At 34.8% G+C, this 20,521-nt stretch overlaps 3 protein-coding genes across 17 annotated transcripts; 2 read left to right on the forward strand and 1 right to left on the reverse strand.

Moving 5' to 3' along the window:
* The first annotated feature begins 2,057 nt into the window (after window positions 1–2,057).
* LOC104702508 (ubinuclein-2) lies at window positions 2,058–7,106 on the forward strand. Of its 11 annotated transcripts, none has more exons than XM_087459439.1 (15): window positions 2,062–2,597; window positions 2,951–3,037; window positions 3,178–3,270; window positions 3,361–3,437; window positions 3,834–3,957; window positions 4,048–4,338; window positions 4,738–4,819; window positions 4,903–5,015; window positions 5,114–5,197; window positions 5,391–5,516; window positions 5,761–5,895; window positions 5,994–6,041; window positions 6,177–6,287; window positions 6,427–6,778; window positions 6,857–7,106. In XM_087459439.1, exons 1-14 carry the CDS (start codon window positions 2,355–2,357, stop codon window positions 6,775–6,777), a joined length of 1,965 nt encoding a protein of 654 aa, XP_087315565.1. In that variant the 5' UTR covers window positions 2,062–2,354; the 3' UTR covers window position 6,778; window positions 6,857–7,106. The 11 variants fall into 11 exon arrangements, 9 of the variants coding, with proteins under 9 accessions (XP_010416667.1, XP_087315565.1, XP_087315570.1 ...); XR_015562395.1 differs by adding an exon at window positions 5,279–5,294 and having other exon boundaries at window positions 2,067–2,597; window positions 6,427–7,106; XR_015562394.1 differs by adding an exon at window positions 5,279–5,294 and having other exon boundaries at window positions 2,102–2,597; window positions 5,111–5,197; window positions 6,427–7,106.
* A 45-nt stretch (window positions 7,107–7,151) lies between these two features.
* Window positions 7,152–14,079, forward strand: LOC104702509 (uncharacterized). 5 transcript variants are annotated; one of them, XR_015562393.1, is made up of 18 exons: window positions 7,176–7,691; window positions 7,792–7,834; window positions 7,927–8,048; window positions 8,212–8,319; window positions 8,968–9,112; window positions 9,186–9,277; window positions 9,504–9,597; window positions 9,707–10,178; window positions 10,340–10,482; window positions 10,605–10,969; window positions 11,074–11,241; window positions 11,392–11,682; window positions 11,777–12,691; window positions 12,772–12,813; window positions 12,913–12,986; window positions 13,206–13,275; window positions 13,385–13,475; window positions 13,733–14,079. XR_015562393.1 is itself a non-coding variant. In XM_010418367.3 (17 exons), the coding sequence occupies exons 1-17, from the start codon at window positions 7,512–7,514 to the stop codon at window positions 13,808–13,810; spliced, it is 3,423 nt and encodes a 1,140-aa protein (XP_010416669.2). In that variant the 5' UTR covers window positions 7,152–7,511; the 3' UTR covers window positions 13,811–14,079. The 5 variants fall into 5 exon arrangements, 4 of the variants coding, with proteins under 4 accessions (XP_010416669.2, XP_019083414.2, XP_087315563.1 ...); XM_010418367.3 differs by lacking the exon at window positions 13,206–13,275 and having other exon boundaries at window positions 7,152–7,691; XM_087459437.1 differs by lacking the exon at window positions 13,206–13,275 and having other exon boundaries at window positions 7,338–7,691; window positions 8,212–8,365.
* Window positions 14,080–14,197: 118 nt separating this feature from the next.
* On the reverse strand, window positions 14,198–15,828 carry LOC104702510 (1-aminocyclopropane-1-carboxylate oxidase 5). The gene is made up of 4 exons (XM_010418369.2): window positions 15,591–15,828; window positions 15,267–15,499; window positions 14,801–15,166; window positions 14,198–14,628 (listed from the first exon to the last, which is right to left on the reverse strand). The coding sequence occupies exons 1-4, from the start codon at window positions 15,690–15,692 to the stop codon at window positions 14,400–14,402; spliced, it is 930 nt and encodes a 309-aa protein (XP_010416671.2). The 5' UTR covers window positions 15,693–15,828; the 3' UTR covers window positions 14,198–14,399.
* Window positions 15,829–20,521: the final 4,693 nt, after the last annotated feature.

Consider the following 20,521-nt stretch of genomic DNA (forward strand, 5'->3'; position numbering starts at 1 on the left):
GTTTAAGTAGAAAATAATAATATTTAACTGTATTTAAATATAAAATATAAATCTATATAAATTTAAGGGACTGATTTGCAAATAAAAAAGCTCAACTCTAAAATGGATAAATGAATTAAAAGTCTCCAAATATAGAGACAAATATAGATATCTCTATTTTAGAGATGAAAATGAAGTGGAGTTGGAAAAGATTTTTCTCGAAAATAGAGTTTGGAGGTAAAAATAGAGATGGGTTGGAGTTGATCTTACAGGTTTGAAGGCTAAAAGCCTTAATCAAAGGGCAAAGACAACGTCGACGAGGTAAAGAAGAGATATATCGCAAAAGAGAAATCATATGGTGTCATGTAGCTAAACATGACGCGTATCATCTGTTTTATTTGCCTGTTGTTCAATATAGGATCCACACAATGAATTTGTTTTAGTGAGGAACAAATTCACTTAAGATCTCTCTCTAAAAGCTGGATTAAACCTAGAAAATAAAGAGGGGTTTTGATCTCTTGAAGAAAAAGTTAGGGTTTTCTCTCAAGAACAATGAAGGAGCTTCCCCCTCTTTATACTTTCTCTAGATTACAAACAATATTAATTTTCCCTATAATTCGAACTAAAATAAGGAAAGTTGCTTCTTCTCTTCAAATCGGTCACCAGGCGAATTGGGAAGTCGGCTTATCTTCGGGTTGGGCCACCTTCTTCCGAACAGACTTCAAATAAACGTTAAGTAGATATTAGCCGGATTCACGGTTAATTAATTGAATTGTCTTTCCGATTTAGATTGGTATGTTGGGGGTGCTAAATCCCGCACCAACACCTCTTAGTTTTGATAATATGAAAACATAGGGAATGTTTTGCTTTATGACAGTAAGTAAGCTATGGATCATTCCTTAATTTGCTATATTTGATAAGACTGGTGTATACAATCTAGCTATCCCATTACTGAATGCAAAAGTGATGTTATCTTCTAATCGCTACACACAACTGTTTTGAACTTGCCATGGGAAGGTGGTTCCGTGGTTGTGTTACTCTGGTTGATCATGATGGACGATATGAGGATTGTCAACACTACATATTTGACATCTCATAAAAATAAAAGGTTCTATTAGCTTTTTTTTTTTTTTTTTTAATATGAAGTGATGATTTCTTATGGAGAAAATTGATTTATACTCCATCTCTCTCTCATAAATTGATGTTTTAGTATTTTTTTATTCTAAAAAATTTGATATTGTATATTTTTTTTTTTTTGTACTTTATGTTTTCTCTACATGGCATGCTATCCTAAATCTATATTTTCTCTTTCTACCTAAAAATAATTATAAATTAATTTATAAATAAAACTTTAACTTTTTCTTAATATATGTGAAATAGGCAAAACATCAATTTATTAAGAATAGAGGGAGTATTTATTTTAGAGAAATTAAGGAAAGGGAAGGAAATTAGAATATGTGATAAATATACATTTATACACATATATACATCTATAAGGAAGATATGAATACCTTAACAAATTCAAATGATATTAGTGTATTTTTAGATATTTTGGTGAGTATGTAAATTGGTTTTTTTCCTTCTTCTTTTTGTTTTCTGGTCAAACAGCTCTCCCCTTTTACATATATAATCCACTCTAATTAATTCAATTCAAATTGATATATTGATTATTGTAAATTACTAGTACTATAAATCTTCCTTTACATATGAAAACTCTTTGTACTTGATGTTTCATATTAATGCAAAATAAAGTTGACCGACAACAAATAATAATGACACTTGGCTTTTCCGTAAGCAATTTAATCTTTTATTAATGTAAAAAAAAAACTTAACTTCTGTAAACCAAAAGATAAATATGAAAATCATTTTTGCCGAACAGATACACCTCTTAACCATTATTATTTTCATACGAATGCGTATTAATCACTTTCTGAAAAAAATGATTCATTGTTTTCTAGTTTTGCTTTTTTAACAAAGTGACTTTTTAACATTCAAATCTGCATATTGCATGTTGACTAGAAAAGAAAAACAAATCTGGTGTATATATATATATATATATAAAACAAAAAATCCAATTTTCGAGAGGCAGAATAAATAAATAGTAATAATTAAAAAATCTGTTCACGAGAAAAAAAGAAAAAAAGCTTACGAAGCGTCATTTGCTGGGTATATCCCGCGCAATGTTCTAACAAAAAAAAAAAAAAATCATCTTCTCAGCTCCAAAATTCTCTCTCTCTCTCTCTCTCGGAGCCGTCTCCACAATTCCTCCACTCCTTGATTCTTTTCCACCAGAGTCACGTCGTCTCCGATCCGGGTCTCTACAGAGTCCTAACTCTGACCCGACCCGACCAACCCGACCCGACCCGAATTCACTAATGGGGCAACCAAAGGTCTCAACCGATGACGGTTCAAATCCCGGCGAACCGTGTGAAATCTCGTCTGAGGTATTGACTGCTGGTGATCGGAGATTACTTAAGGTTGAGCTTCTTCTCGAGGAGACGAATTACGTATCGTGGAAAAAGCTTATGTATGAGGCTAGCAACGAGAACGGCTTGTTTCCTTCGTCGACCAACCCGTCTCTCAATCCTAACCCTAACTTCGAGAATCTCCTTGCACAGGTGACTTTTTAGCTCTTACATATGCATATGTATACTCAGAATCTTTTTTCTCATATATATATGCATCTCTCTGTATCCGGGAGCTGAATTGGGAAATTCTCATTTGACATTGGGTTTGGAGCTAGGGTTTCAACAAGCTAATTCTTGTATCTGAAACAAACTTCAACAGTTGATTGTGATTTTTGATTGTCTAGTCTTGGCGAGTAAATCGAGTTGCGTTTAGATATGCATACTGCATAGAGCATAGTTGCAAACTCGTCAATTTCAATTGTGATTTATCTTGAAAGGACTTTGGTTCAGATAGCAGCCACGCCATAATTAATGTAAATTGTATTGATAATTACCAAATGCAGAAGGCACCAACAGAAAATGAAATGGCTGGCCAACCTCAAGCATATCGTTTTAACGACGTTATACAGAAGATTGAGAGGCTCTACATGGTTCGTTCCACTTTTTATTAACTGTACAAGTTAGATGAATGTTTGATTTCTTACTCAGAATATTTTCATACTATGCGTTAGCACTGCTTTTCCCACAGGTTTCTGATTACTTTATACTTCTTAATAAAAATGTATTTCAGGGTAGAGATAGTAGTGATGGGGAAGAGCTAGGTGGTGCTCCAGATGATGACGACTATGACACTGAAGATTCGTTTATCGATGATGCTGAATTGGTTAGTATAGATATCCTACATATGGTTTTCTTATGTGATGTAAGTGTATCTTGATAGCCTGAAACATCATATCTTTGCTTTCCATTGTAGGATGATTATTTTGAAGTTGATAATTCGCCAATTAAGCATGATGGATTTTTTATTAGTAGAGGAAAATTAGAACGGATGTAAGTTTCTTGTCCACTTTTTGGTCTATGTTGTCACATAACTTTTTGTCTGTTTTCATTTGGTGATATGTTGTGAAAGTAGGCAATGGGCAGCATAATTATTTCGAAATAGACTTTGGTATCACCTTTCTATTCCCTCTAATATGGGTTTATGCAGTGTTTCCTGAGGGCAGAAATATTTTATACAGTTTTCTTATAATCTTGCTGCTTCTTGTAGTAACATATCTATGTTATTGTCAAAACGTAATGACCAGTTTGATTCACCCCAAAACGTAATACCGTTTCGTATCAGTGTGTTCTCTCATTCTTGATAGGATTCAGGTTTATCAGTTTCCCTATGAATAAGCTATATTCCATTTACTGATTTTTTAAAATTGTGATTCCTTTGTACAACAGTGAACCAACAACTTCAAACCAGACACCAAAGAAAAGGCGAAGGAAAAAGTCAGCAAAACCTTGCGGCGATGTTGTTGATGTATCCAGAAAACAAGCCAAGATGGCTAAGACGGCTGGGGGAAAGGTAGCACCCTTACTTGCAAATAACTTTTTGAATCTATTTTATTTTAGAGTTCCAGACCAGGCGATTGATCATATGAATGTGAATGTACAGGATCAATCAGCTGCTCCTGAGCCCTCTTTGAAGAACATTTCCAACGATTCAAAGACAGTGCCGGACTCAATTCCCCATACTGATGAAGCGAATCATCAGCCAAGGAATGCCACAAGTCCGAAGTCAAAGGCAGCTGAATCTTCTGCCCCCCGTCATCCAATTTGCAGCAGCAAAAATGCTCATCAAGAATCTAACTCCCTTCCAGGAAAATCTCGACCAAATGTTTCGGCAAAATCAACAGTAGTCTGTCAGCAAGAAAACAGTGGCATGCACGACCTGAACATTCCAACAGTAAGCAAAAAAATCTATTCCAATAAACTGTTAAGTACTACCCATAAGTATATAAGTGTTCTCATTTTAGTTAGTCTGAAATTTGAAGTAAGCATGTATTTGGGGGTCTTTCATCTTCTACATCTCCAAGAGTAATTTCTCTAATCTTTTAGACTGCAGAATCATCTTTAATTGTGGACGTTTTTAGCATTCAATCCAGAGAGTTCATGTATTAGTTGGCATTTATGAGTCATGCTGTTCGGCTGACACCCACTAAACGTTTGTCCTGTACTTCTGTTGCTCTAGTTTTCATCTCCACTCTGGGTTGATCTTCCTGGCTAATATTAGCTTCCATGCTTTTTGTTCTTGCATATTATACATCGATTTTCTCTTAATTCTGTAATAACTTTCTCTATTCAGAAAAAAAGTGGTTCAAATGTCAGACCTAAAGCCTCGACTCTTGAGAAAGCCATCAGGGAATTGGAGAAGGTGGTCGCTGAATGTGAGTTTCAAATGTTCGATGTATTTACATGCATGCAAAGCTAAAATACCATTTAGCAAATTATAATTTCCAAATTATTGCAGCAAGCCCTCCTGCTGCCACAGAGAATCAAGACGCTGATATCTCATCCCAAGCAGTGAAGAGGAGATTGCCAAGAGATGTAAAGTTGAAGCTTGCTAAAGTTGCTAGAATTGCGGTAATCAAACACTTCTGATGTGTGTGTGTGTGTGTGTATATATTTCAATAATCTTCCAGAGGTGTGAAGAAGAGTGAATATTTCTTTTCTTGAAGCAGGGGAGCCAAGGGGATGTATCAGGAGAGTTAATCAATCGTCTCATGAGCATTGTTGGTCATCTAATACAGATTAGATCACTTAAGGTAATCATCTCTATCTCTTGCATACTGAGACTTGTTATCGGAATGGAGTTGTGATTCTTACTGAAGCATTAGAGTAGCTAGATTTTTCAAGTTTCAGGTGAAAGCTCTTTCATTTCAGAAAAAGCTAACAAGATAAGCGTTTATTAGCGAAGGAACTCAAGCTCTTACGGTTTAGTATTGATTATTGTTACAGAGGAACTTGAAACTCATGATTGAGTCGGGTGATAATGCAAATCGAGAAAAAGATACGAGATTTCAACAAATCAAGAATGAAGTTATCGAGATGCTAAAAACACGAATTCCACTAATGGAATCACAGGTTCTCTCTCTTATGCTCTAATAGTATCCCTGATCTGATTTTCAAAGGAACTTCGTATATGGTATTATGTATAGATACTTTTTCTTTTCTCTATATTTTTTGGATTTAAACATCCCATTTTTAATGATGCACGGAACTCAGAGTTCTCTCTGCCAATGGTTGCCATTGGGTTAAGCACTTGTTTCTCTCTATTCATTGAGACACATCTGATATTGTTAATGCGCTGACATAAATTGTTTTACAGGCAAACAATCAAGAAGCTGGAACGTCAGATGATTTTCTGGATGTTGGCTCTGTTGGAAAGCCACCTTTGAAGAAGTTTGTCATGGATGCGACGCTGGAGGGGAAATTGTGTGATCTATATGACAACTTTGTTGAGGTAACTAATATCTTTCGTAATTTTACATTAAAACGTTTCCAACTTAGCTGCAGAATTGAAATTTAAACACAGTTTGTGCTCTGGTTTGGTAATACTAGGGATTGGATGAAGATTCGAGTTCTCAGATCAGAAAGCTTTATGCAAATGTAAGTTCATCGCCTTTCCTGACACTCGTGGTCTATTTGCTTTTCAAGTCCATTCAAAATTAGTATACTAGACCTTGCCTAAAATTTACTTTATCTTCCTGAGTGATCTTCTTTTGGATTTATTTTTTCCTCCAGCTAGCTGAACTCTGGCCAAATAGTCTAATGGACAATCGTGAGATCAAGCGTGCCATTTGTCGGGAAAAGGAAAGGCGGAGAGCATTGAAAGGAAACCTTGGGAAAGAGATGGTATTTATCAGCTTTTTACGCCATAGCTTTTATTTGTTTCTAATTGCTAGCATATGGGTATATCCATTTATCATGACTATCTCTAATAGTCGCACATTTCTTTCATTTTTCTCATCCCCCGCCCCCTAATTTATTGAAGGATCAAACGGAGACAACAAATGGGAAACATACACAACCGGTCCCCAGTACGGAGGGTACTGTTTATCCGGCCAAGGCTTCAGGCGTTGGAGTTAAAGCTAGTGTTGATCTAAGTGAAACCATCAAATCCTTAGTCCACAGCCAACCTGACATGTCAAAGCAGCAAGATGATAAACTAAAGGGAGCTTCGAACAACCCTGCAGCAAAAGGAAAGACAGTCAGAAGAAAGAAAAAACCAGATCGAAAAGAACCTCACTTGCCTGCAGAGAAACATCTGGTTCTGGGCTTGAAGCAGCAGACACATCCCCAGACCAAAGCACAGGCTCCTCCAGACCTAAACCGGCCAAGTTAAAGTACTCCGGCTTAGTTTTTGATAAGGTTTTTTTGTTTGGGTCAAAGTCTGGCTCTAACGTTGCCTTTATTCTTGGTAGGTTACTATCGCTTATCATTTTTGCGCCTAGCTATGAGTTTCTAGTCGTTTCTCACGTAGAAGACGAAGTCCTCTCTCCTCTGTACAAAATAAAACTCTTTAAGAGAAGCTCGGTTTCTTTGCAGTCGATTCCAAAAATGAAGATATATATATTAATTGGCAAAATATCTTTAAACGTAAAATATTTTCTGTGTTGTTAAAATTGTAGTCAGACTCATTATTTTCGTCCGTATAAAGAAGTTTATGCCTAATGAGTTTCTTAGCCTTTCTATGGTAAGATTTATTCTAATAATGGTAACTGGTAAGTAATGCAAGATACCGTAATCGTTTTTACTAACCTGAAAATTTGTCGTCGGCCCAATTGGGGAACGGAAACGTCATAGTAAACAACAACATAATAAAAGCCCTAAAGAGAAATTAAGCTCACTGAAAAATTCCCGCGTCCCCCGATTTGAGAGTTCCGCCACAGTCCCAGTCAGTTTACCACACGCCCCGATTCACTCGCCGGGCTTATCGAATCTCGTGCTATGCCTCAAGGTTCGAGCATCCCACCTTCTTCCGCCGATTCTAGGGTTTCAATTTCTTCCAAATAACCACCGTGAAGCTCTGACAAAGTAGTCGACTAGTGCGCGCGGCGGTTAGGTTATCCGGCGGCGATGAAGACGACGCAACTATTTAAAGGTTCCAACGTCTTTATGTCTCGGAATCTGGTTCCTCCTGAAGTCTTCGATACACTTCTCGATGCTTTCAAGCTCAACGGTGCCGAAATCTTCCTCTGCTGCGACCCCTCTCGGAGCGGTCCCTCCGATTTTCATGTCATCGCTTCTCCCGATCATGTGCGATTTTTAATTTTTCTATTCTTTCTTCTAAATTACTGCAGTTGCCTAATTTTCTGATACAATTTGCCCTTATTGCCATTGTTTTGGGGTTTTGCAGGAGAAATTCAAGGATCTTAAAGCCAAGGGTTGTAACTTGATTGGTGAGATGAGATTTATTTGTGTTTCCTGTCACTTAAAAAAAAAAAAATCAATTGGATCTGTGTTCGTGAATTTTCTAAATATTGCGTGGCAGGTCCACAGTGTGCCCTCTCCTGTGCAAAAGAGGGTAGACCGCTGCCACAAGGGGGATTCACTTGTTGCCTAGCGATGGATGGTCTTAAAGTTCTTGCTTCTGGTTTTCTGATGGATGAGAAGGTACTTCTCTTTTTACCTAGTGGAAATATGTCTTTTCAAAATGTCAGAAGCATGTAGACTAGATAAACTGATTTTTGTTTTAGAGAATTGTTTTGAGTTGCTCTGAAGGACTCATCTCTCCTTTGCAAGTCCTAACTGGTTGATTGCAATTTTTTTTTTGAAGGTCAAGATAAGAGAGTTGGTTACTTCCATGGGGGGAGTTTTTCTTTCCAAATCTTCTTCTGATGTCAACTTCGTCATTGTCAAAAATGTCTTGGCTGCTAAGTACAAGGTCTATTTTTCAAAGATTGCCATCAATATTCTTTTACCTTCTGAAGGTTCACATCTGTAGATTATAACTAGCTTCTTTATTAACATATCAATATGCTGCTGTTTTCCATCATGCATCTCAGAAGATTATTCGAATTATGTTAGGTTAAATAAAAGTGTTTTTCAGTTCATTTAACTTTACTCCAATTAGCACTAGGGTATGTTGATAGAGACTAAGATGATTTTTTCTCTGTTGATACTGGCTGTTGATCTTTCGCTTCGTGCATTTGAGTATTACATTTTTCCATCAGTGCATAGTGCCTAGAATAGAAAAAAATTGATGTAAAATGCTCCTAATGAAAGCCTCAATATATAAGTTGTTATCTTCCACTCTTCCTCCCTATTGATGAATTCTGCTTTGTTCATTGTCAGATGGTTGCTGGATGATGTAAATAATACTTTAGCTCTAGGGCAGGTTTATATTTCTGAGTGAAGAAATGCCATTCTTTTCTGAAATTGTTTGAGTCAGCCTCGTGCCTCCGAGGACTTATCATTATATTTTATATCCTAGAGCAAAGTAAACTGATGAGATTCTTGAGGAAGCTGTTCAAAACCAGTTATGCCTATTTCATTGTTTCAGCTAAATATATTTTATTATTTTTACTTGCAGTGGGCTCTGAATACTCAGAAGAAGCCAGTTGTTACACTGAATTGGTTACATCAGTGTTGGACTGAGCACCGTGTGGTTCCCCAGGAACCATATAAGGTTCCTCCTTTTTCTGGATTGACAATCTGTGTCACAAGAATTCCAGGAGGTTAGAGAACCGGTTTATTAAATATATGTGAATCAGGTTCTTTGTTGATAGTTAATCAGTGACTTATTATCAGACGAGCGTAAGGGAATGGAGAAGGTTATTTCAGAATATGGAGGGAGCTACTCTGGTGAGCTAACAAGGAGTTGTACACATCTGATCGCTGATATATCCTTTGATTTTTTTTTTCAATAATCTGGTAATCCGAGGTCATACAATGATTTTTGGGCGCATTCAGTTGTGCTGTTAAATTAGCAGTCAGGGCTTAAGTTACAAGATATGTGACTATAACCATTGCGCAGTTGATATGTTGATAATCGGGTTCCTGATCACTAAAGTTTGAAATTTCGTTGTTTGGACTTTAATGAAAAATTGATTCCTTGACACTGCATACGCTGCCGAAGGTGACAAATACAAAGTTGCTCGAAAATGGGGTCACATTCAAATTGTCACACGGAAATGGTTTCAGCAGTCCATCGATAGAAAAGGTGATGTTTGGTGCTTCTGCGTTTTATACATTCTCGTACTGATCAGTATATTGGCTCTCTATTAGTTAACAGATTCATCGATACTGATATGTCACCTTGATATGCGCAGTCTGTCTCAGTGAAGAGTCATATCCTGTTCTCAGTTCCATACCCTTGGCACGAGGGTTGCGTGATAAAGGAATCCATCATAATGTTCAAGAAAAGTTTCCTTTGGCCGCAGCTGTGTCTGTGTCTGTGGCAGATTCATATGCTTCTTGTGCTCAGTCTAGAGACTCGGATATAGAAGCTTCTGCCTCACAAAATGTTTTTTCCACTTCTATGAACCCCAGTACCGATGTTAAAGAACCAAGTGAAGGCCCACATACAAGGCCGCAAGAGCAAGATATTGATGGTTGTACTGCCAGAGATTCAGAATCCGAAGACAATGACCTGTACTTATCAGATTGTAGAATTTTTCTGCTTGGTTTTGAAGCTTCTGAAATGCGTAGACTTTTTAAGTTGGTCTGTAGAGGTGGTGGATCCCGGTATATGCTGCTAGACGAAAGAATGACTCATATTGTTGTTGGAACTCCTTCAGAGAGGTAACCGCAATCTTTGCACTGCCAGAGGGATTGTTTTTTCCCTAATAGCTTTTTCCTTCTTCTTTTTTTCTCTTGTAGCATTGATCCAATACTATTAGGTGGGTCTCTCTAAGCCTATTCTCTGTAACATTTTGATCTCTGCACAATTTATTCATTTGCAGTGAGAAAAGAGAGGTGAGGAGTATTGCAGCTTCTGGTGTCGTTCAAGTAGTCACACCCAGTTGGCTTGAAGATTGTGATCGTGAGAGAAAAGAAATTCCAGTTCATAAATTATATACTGCTGACCACTTGATTCTTCCAAGAGGTCTGTTGTCGTCTCGTTTAACCATTATTACATTATCGCGGACACATGTCATCTATCCAAGATGCATCAAGACATATCAATGCGTTGTATTACAGTTCTCTAACTGACTTGTTTTTGCGCAGATTCTGCATGCTTGACCAAGGGATCATTTGCAGGGATGTCAAGTATGGAACAGGGTAAAAATACACTCGGTCAGACCATGGCATATGATTCATCTTCAAGGAGTATCAATGTTTCAAATGGGCCAGCAACTTTTCTGGGAAACAAAGAAGCAATGCAGGAATTTGGCAGGAAAGATAAGATTCATGCGGAAAGGAAAATAGTATCACCTAAGCAAAAAGAAACACGTATTTCCCCTGTAACTAGTAAAAGCATAGACCAACAGAGTAATCAATATGAATTCAATGGTCAAAACGTGAATGAAAGAATGTCATCTGTATTTAAGGGGAAGACATTTTGTTTCTCGCATTCTTTTCCTGAAGATCGGGTATGTGGTTATTCGAAGAATCAGGTTTCCTTGTCTTCCACTAGTTTCTTGTCTGAGAATACATCTTCGAGGTCTATTCATTGATGTCTTACAAAATTGTGCAGCGACCTGAAATCGTGGAATGGGTGAATCAAGGTGGAGGAGAAGTGGTGGTAAATGATCCTATGATAAATAACGCAGATTTTACTATTGAATCCCATGGTGGGTTCCGAAGTGCCGGGACTACCCATATTAGCTATGTCTCAAGTCATTGGGTTCGATCTTGTTTAGAGGTATTATTCTTCTCAGCTTTCATCTGTTATTACTGATTGTATCGTTTATTCCTGTGTAACTGCCATACCATCATTCATTTAAACCGTGTATATCCTTATGATGCTTCATTTTTCAGGCTTATTGTCTAAGTTGTTATCTTGATGATGTAGGATGGTTGTTTAGCTGCTGTTAGTAGTCATATCGTCTACTCACCTCTTCCCTGCCAGACACCTTTGCCTGGATTCGAAAGCTTTTGCATTTGTAGTTCCCAACATGACGACAAGGATATAAAACTCCTGTCAAATTTGTGTTATGTACTTGGAGCAAGATTTTTGAAAAAACTAACCAGGAAAGTGACTCACTTGCTATGCAACTATGCTAACGGAAGTAAGTATGAGACAGCTTCCAAATGGGGAATAGTTTCCGTGACACCTGACTGGGTTTATGAATGTGTTAGACAGGTGGGACTCCAGGTCTTCTATATCTTTGAAATAGTTTTGTTGACATAAATCTTTAAATTTAACGGATAGTCCTTTCTATATTTCTGATGTGTAGAATCAAGTTGTTAGTCCAGACAACTTCCATCCAAAGGAATTGACAACTCAAGACAGAGAAGCAGGTTCTGGCGCAAGTCAATTCCATACACATTTTTTGCCAATGTCCTCAAGGGACAATGTGTCTCTACTTGTAAGCCACTCTGAAGAAAGGGAATATATTCAAGATTTTTCTGGCAAAAACGGTAAAGGTGAAGTAAATTACAGACTTGGAGAAGCTGGAAGGAAACAGACTTTTCCGTCTAAGAAGGCAAAACTTTTCAAAGATGGTCAAGAAAGTCATGTGTCTCTACTTGTAAGCCACTCTGAAGAGAGGGAATATATTCAAGATTTTTCTGGCAAAAACGGTAAAGGTGAAGTAAATAACAGACTTGGAGAAGCTGGAAGGGAACAGACTTTTCCGTCTAAGAAGGCAAAACTATTCAAAGATGGTCAAGAAAGTCATGTGCCTCTACTTGTAAGCCACTCTGAAGAGAGGGAATATATTCAAGATTTTTCTGGCAAAAACGGTAAAGGTGAAGTAAATAACAGACTTGGAGAAGCTGGAAGGGAACAGACTTTTCCGTCTAAGAAGGCAAAACTTTTCAAAGATGGTCAAGAAAGTCATGTGTCTCTACTTGTAAGCCACTCTGAAGAGAGGGAATATATTCAAGATTTTTCTGGCAAAAACGGTAAAGGTGAAGTAAATAACAGACTTGGAGAAGCTGGAAGGGAACAGACTTTTCCGTCTAAGAAGGCAAAACTTTTCAAAGATAGTCAAGAAAGTCATGTGTTTCCTGTGGGAGAGCCTCCAAGATATTGTGATCGCCCTTCGAAGTCCGGAGAAGGCAATGTCTCTGGAAATGATGCAGCAAGTAGTCGTGAAGTTCCAGATGTGGCTGATGCTATTGAGGATCTGTCGGAGCAGACAAGCAAAGTGAGTACTATTTACTTCTTTCTTCAATTTTTCAATCCAAGTAAAATTTTCCCAGTATTCACCTCTGTTCTTCTGTGTAGATTCAACATCAGAAGTCTCCTGGGAGGATTTCAGAAGAGACTGTATCCTTACAGTTTGTGTGTTCATTCATTCTTCTTATTTTTTCTCTTTCTCTGAGTTATCAATATTTGGCATTGTTTGACTCCTTGATGATAAAACAGCTTTTTTCAACTAGTGAACAATACAATACCGGAAATCACTCTGTCACTGGGCTGTCTAGACACTGGATAAACAGGTACTTACATTCATTAAATGCAAATCCGCATTTTGCAGATATTGTTTTTGGTTTTCAACCTCAAATGCTGTGAATCATAAAGAAGTTGACGGACACAAGTCTGCTTGGGTCTAAATACGCATATCTTCATGAATCTCATAATCTTTTTCGTCTTGATTGATTCCCCAATCCAAACTATCACTGTACTGCACTATAATGGTGTATCGTGACTTTATGAAGGGAATATATCCACCAATATGTTCTACGTGGGGAGTGTAAGCAGGTTAATGGTGTTCAGTGATGACTTAGTGTAAGCAAATGAATGATGTGAAATGGATTTGAGAAAAGACTGTCTCAAATCTAAATGCTGCTCCTATATGAATTCATGTTTGCCTACCAAACTCTGATGTGTTTTCCAGGGTAAATAAGAATGACGACATGGGCAGTCCTCCACGAAATGTAACTACAGGCACTTACGGAAACTTTAGTGAGACGCAGACAGAATCGCAGGTTATTATATAACTCTTGCTCTGATTATAACTTGGAGATTTCATTATTGAAGCTTTCATTTTTTGCTAATAGTTGAGTCTCTGAATCTGAGTTTTGAATTTAAAACGAAATTGCACCAAAAACCTTTGTAAACCAGAGGTGTGTTCTCCTTTTCATGTGCAGTTCTATTTCAATCCAGATTGTTATTAAGTATTTCCGTGTTGTATCTTATATATGCATGCGTTTTTACAAATCTAAAATTACAAGAAATGTTGCAGGTTGTTAGTTACGAGGAAGATCTTTCAGGAAGGCAGATGCTTATAGACAGAGTTAGAACACGAAATAGCTTAACGTAAAGAAACAAGGGGAGGTGCTCGTTGAGATAGAAACATCAAACGTGTGTCAGTGTACTGATGAGAATTACAGTGTAATGTTGCAAAAACATCCATTAAAGAGGCAATAGCCACATCAAACAATATATACAGATCACCGTTTTTTTTTTCTTTTCTTTTTTGATAAAGTACAATGAGATCACCGATAGAGTTTCTGTTGACGAACGTGAGGTAAATAATTTTTGTTGTAACTTTTCTTTTAATGTTATCCAGATCCAGGTTAGCAAAGCACCTATATGATAAGGCTAATCGCTTAAAGTTTGCAACTTACTAGTTCTTCATTTAAGAATAAAAAAATATTCAAGGTTACTAATATGATGTTTTTCCTCTAATTTTAATCAACTGCAAGAGTCAAAGAAAGGCACACACACTTATATTCATAAACTAAGAACATAAGTCACAACAAAGATTCATACATCACATGGAAAAACAAAAACAAATTACAAAACCAGGAGAACAGATACCAAATTTTTCATTTATATAATTTGGCAAATATATAATGGGGTAAAGATAAAACAGTGATAAATACTGTAAAAATAAAAGAAGATTACAATCAGAGAGATTTTACAGCTAGAAAACGAGGCTCCTTAGGCATGAACTTCTGGTTTGCATAGACATCCATGTAATCTCCAAACACAAACTTTGGGTACTTGTTCTCACTTCCTTCCTCCGCCACCACGGCTGGCCCAATCGCGGCCTTGTACGATGGATTGTAGAAGGAAGCTATGGACCTTCTGTTTCCTTCCTCCCTCGCCAACACCCTGTGCCACGCGCTCTTGTACCTGCCATACCCATTATGGTTAAAACCTTAAACTCAAAATCTCAAAACATTTGCGTGTACTAGTGTTGTGGTTGTGTGTCACCATTCGGCTTCAAAATCAATTTATGCATGTGGTTGGGAAAAAAGAATAGCCAAGAATATGGTTTTGGTTGGTAGAAGAATAAGAGAACTACCTTCCGTTGCTAAGAACTTCAATCTGATCACCAGTGTTGATAACAATGGCGTTAGGTAGAGGCTGAACATCGATCCACTCGCCGTCTTTCAAGACTTGAAGGCCGTCGTATTCATCGTCTTGGAACAGCAAAACGACACCTCCTGCATCAGTATGAGCTCGGAGGCCATTGACGCGCTCCGGGTGAGGACAAGGTGGGTAATGGCTGACTTTGGTGCCAAAGAAAGCTGTCTCTTCTCCATCTTCCATTCCTTCGTTGAAAGCTTTCTTTATGTAACCTTTAGGCAAACCCAAATTCTCATCCATCACTTCCATCATTTTGCTTGCTAGCTTCCTCACTTCTTCTCTGTATTCTCCCATCGCCTCTCTGTTTTTTTTTTTTTTTTGTCACAAATAGAAAAAAAGTTGAGATTTTTAAAAACGGGTTTGGAAGATTTTGAGTAGTTTAGAGAGAAGAAAGTGTTTACTTGAGGCCAGAAGTGTTGGATGGCCATTCGTTTTGGTTATGGTCCAAGAGAGTGAAGACATCTTCCCAGTCAACGTTTTCGAGTTTCTCGTCAGAGGTTTTCTGAACCAACTCGTTGAGCAACTTCACGGGACTTGAGGTCTTGAATGCTTCTTCTCTCTCTTTTTTGTAGCATTCTGAGCTCAGCGTCTTCACCTTGTTCAGAAGCTCCAATGGAATCCCATGGTTCATCAGCTACATACACACAAACACACAGAGATATAAGCACATAAAAACAGAGAGAAGAGAAAATAGAATGTTCTGTTTTTATTTTGAAGATCCGAACCTGAAAAAATCCCCATTCTTCGCATGCTTTAGCGATTTCAGACAGTGTCTTTTCTCTCTCTTCGCCATTGAGCTTGGAGAAATCGATAACAGGAATCGCCATTTCAGATCCACAAAGAGAGAGAGAGAGAGAAAGAGAGGTGTGTTTAAGACAAAAGGCTCTGTTTTGGGTAAGTCAAATACGACTCTGTTTTTGTAATCAGATTTAGTTGTGAAGATTATGGAAAGCTTAGGCCTCCATTTATACTATTCTTAAAATTTCCCCTTTATGTGTAATAAAAAAATGAAATTAAAAGAAATACGTAACAATGAACAGTTGACTAATTAATTTCATTTACGTTCGTTTTTACGTTATGTTTATTTTTATTTTTTTTCAATGTTAAGCATGCATAACTACAATACAACCGTTGAATATTACAGTTTCATGATTTCATCATACTAAAAAAAGATAATAATAACATGGGATGCACAACTATCTATGTGTTTAAAAATGTAATCAATCCTTTAGTAGTTACAGTTAGTCCATCTTCTTGACTTTTAATGTATTTAAAAAAATAAGTTAAAGATTAACGAATTAAAATATACATTTGCATAAATAATCCTTGGCATTAATGAACCGCACTGATCTCACCAGGCTTTGACTGTTCTCTTTTCAAGTGCTATAGTTACCGGTTTCACCGTTAATTTTCAGTTTTAATAAAATAAACATAATTTGAGTCGACTTCTCTGAAAGCAATGTATAGTTCAACCGATTATAAAAGTGTTGTATGCTACTACGACTACGAGAGTTATGTGTGAATCCGCTATCAATTTTGTCAAGTGCTAATTAATCAAGTATTTAACGGTTAGGTCAAAAGGCATAGCCTAATACTAGTATTTTGTTTTTTTGACTTAAAAGTTACAAAAAGAAAAAAGATTATTCGAAGATAAAGTGGTACTATTAGATTAGGTCAAGAACCATAAATTAAAGTGGCTACTTACTCCTGTCTGAAATTGATCATACAGACTAATTATACCTCTTGATGACTTAAGATCATGAGATTATTCATATATATGATTAACTTAGCATAATTAAGAAGAAAGAGACATAGATATGTTTTTATTTATTTTATTCAAGTTATTGCCTCTTTATAGCTTATGAGAGATATGAACGTGGAAAGTAATAATAGGTTTAGCTAATTATATCCAAAATAATTAATAGGTTTTGTTTTCATGGTACGTGGACAAAATTAGGGGAACATGGAGCATTTTATATATGAGATAATTATGAAATTGGAGGAAAGGTTATTAGTGGAAATAATTGTCTGTACAGCACAGCCATCTCTGCTGTACACATGAGCAGGTGATGCCTCTTTTTTGTCCTTATCCATCTCAATGCCTTTGTCTGAATAATGAGCACAATAACATAGTCTCTATATATGTATATCATTTTCAATTATTATCAAAGCAGAGGTGAAGAAATTAAATCCAAAAAAAAAAAAAATCAAAAGAGAGATTGAGATCAATATTACCAACTGTGATCTATCATATAATTTTGTATCAATTTTTTCTTAGATAACTAGAGTAGCATTAGCTCATGTCCGAAAATTTAAGTGTGGTTGATCAAATAAAAAAAAATAGTTTTTTCAAATATCATTTATCATTTCTGATGGACTAATTTTTTTTATACAAAAAAATCCATCACAGTAAATATCTACTCAAAAATACCACTAACTATGTGTTTGTAACATAATTATTTAATACTTGTATTTTTGTGAATCTACCACAACAAAATAATTATCTTTGTTTTTGTTTCACAATGTACTGAACTACTGATGTACTATCCCTAGGTGTACAATGTACTTTAGTAAGCAAATATATATAGAAGGTTTAATTCCGTTTGTTTACTTTACGTTTTGACATTGGATTCGTGTTATTTATGTATAACACGAATTTTTAATTTAATAGGTTATGAAACTTTCATTGATTGATTCCATTCTCCCATATGTCGGTGTATCTCTTTTTTGCTTCAATTTTTCTATAAAAAAGTTTCAGATATGAATTTATATTTGGTATACCGTAAATTAGCAAAGCTTGTCGTAGAGTTCTTCTAGAATTTATATCTTAACACTACAAAAAAAGGCATGTTGCATCAGTTAATTTGTGTCACATAAATAAATGATTTAAATTTGAATTATTTTTCTATAAATGATACAAAAAAATAAAATTTAACATCAATTGAAATAACTGATGCCATCAGTAATCTGATTTACATCAATTCAGAATAATTGATATAAATTTATATTAATTTGCATCACTTTAAAATATTGATACAAAATATAATTTTACATCACTTCAACAATCAATATAATTTATAATTTATACTAACATTACTTAATATAATTGATACAAACTTACATCAATAAAAAGTGATGCTAATTATATGATTTAACATCGATTGTAAAAACCAATATAGCTATTTACTTGTTTTATATCGATTAAATGAACTGATGTTATTTACTCTTAATTTATATTATTTAAGAAATTTGACGCTAATAAAACCAACATGCATAATCATTAACAAATAAAATGAATATAAATAAATAAATATATATATATATATATATATATATTAGTTTTTAATCATTTTCAGTTTTTTTAACTCTATTTAAATATCTAGTTTCTTTCAAGGTTTTTTTAATTACAAAATAATATATATATATATATATATCACTCTTTCAACCATATGTTCACTGTTTAATTTCGCAATAAATAAAAAATAATAACAATAAAATAATTAAAACCTTAAATCTTTATATTTTTTTGTTCAAAATTGTTTATGGTTCCGAAATATACTCAATTTCGAATTTTGTTTATATATCTCACATATATCCTCAATTTCCATTTTAGAAAAAGTGAAAAATATTTTTTTAATAAGTAATAAATATTTTAAATATTTTACCACATAATGAAAATATCATTTTCCTTAAAAATAACTAATTAACTCATCCCTCTTTTTATGGGATCCTTAATGTTTTCTTCTTCAACCTCACGTGCACTTACTTCATAACTGTTTGTTCTTCTCCATCTCATGCTCTTTTTATTTTTTGGAGGTTTTTACTTTCTCAATTTCTTCAATAAATCTATATATGCTGAGGCTTGGATTCTATTTATCTTAAAGGTTGTGATTACACTCATTTTCATAGTTTGTTTTGTTATGAGTTTTTGTTTATGTTATAATCATGATTTTGTAAGCAGTGAGGAGATTGACATGTATGTACTCTTACATGGTTTGGGAAAAGATAATGTAAAGGTGTTCTTATACTTTTAAATAATATTTCTATATCAAACAATATTCAAGAGATATAATCTTTTTTTTTTGTAGTATGAAGATATTTCAAGCACCATGAGAATTCAAATGATCCTTTGCCAGAGCTAACTTACAATCATTATTCTACATGTAAAAGTGGCAAAGTACAGCAAAAAACCGTTTTCAAGATGAAGGAATAATGTCCGCAAGACAATGGAAATGAAGTAATATTGAAAAAAGCAAGATGTGTTTCATAAACGTGGAAGGAATCATTGCTCCATTGTAATCTTGGATCATATCACTACTTTTTTTTTCTATAAAGGATCGATGATGATGCATATTATAGGGTTTGAATTAAGATTTGATTTACTAATGGTGATATATTAGTAAAGATTTTAATATATTTTTATTGAGATTTTAATAGATATTTTCAACAGTTTTTGCTATACAAAATATAATAATTATTAAAAAAAATTATTAATAAAATAAATTAGTAATACGAAAATTATATTAAAAATTGTAAATAACATAATTATGGGAAATCAATAATAAAAATTGGAATTAATTTTAACATCACTACTTACAGTTGATACAAAAATTTTACATCAATTTTAATAAATGTTACAAATAGTAATATCACTTATATTAATTGATACAAATTTAACAACATTTATAATAAATGATACAAAACTTAACATCATTTTTTACAAGTGATATATATTAACATCGATAACAATAATTGATGCAAATATTTTTTTAAACCGATGCAAAATATTTGCATCGCCAAATCATAAATCACTTATATAAATGATGTAAAACTTATTTGCATCAATTATACATGATGCAAATATATAAAATAAGTGATGTAATTATTTGATTTTGCTAGTTGCTAGTTATGATAATTGTTTGCTGTTTGGATCTCTCTAGCTATCATATGTTTCGCTACTATTATTGACATTAATACGTTTCCATAGTGTTCATAATGTATAGAATTAGTTAACATGTAATGGTCAGCTCCCATATTTCACATGCAGAAAGCCATTGCACCAATATCATTATACACCCTAAAGGCCTAAACTGGAAATTAACCAATACTATATATATATATATATATATCCATACAATTCAGATAGGCGTAAACTATTATTTTAAGAACTTTTCTTTCCAAATTAATTTTATAAAAAGTTTGGTTTTTTTTATAACTGATAAAAAGCAAAGCCGTCCATGATCACATGGGACTACACTTGGAAGTGGCGTTTTTGTATTAATATAGATTTGTTAATTAATCATTGATCCATTTTTCTATTAAAAAGAAGAAAGTAAAACCATTTATCATCCAAATGCATTCCCCCGTGCCACTGTTTTAGTAAGATCGAGGAGTAATAATAATACTGACAACATTATAATTACTCATGCATATGTTTAAAAAAAAACAAATTGATATACAACTGAAAAGGTTAAGAACAAATAGAGAAATATTATTGGATTAAGTAAGTCTTGAAGGGTACAATGGAGTGGATCACATGGTGCTGAGTGATCTATGTCTCTTTTATGTTGCAGCAATCGAATCTATGGACTAAAAATCTCAGCTTAATTATTAATATCTTTGAATTGTTGTTATAAGGTAAAATAAAGTAGCCTTC

Source organism: Camelina sativa, chromosome 7, assembly GCF_030686135.1.
Source record: "Camelina sativa cultivar CO46 ecotype springtype chromosome 7, ASM3068613v1".
NCBI lineage: Eukaryota > Viridiplantae > Streptophyta > Magnoliopsida > Brassicales > Brassicaceae > Camelina > Camelina sativa.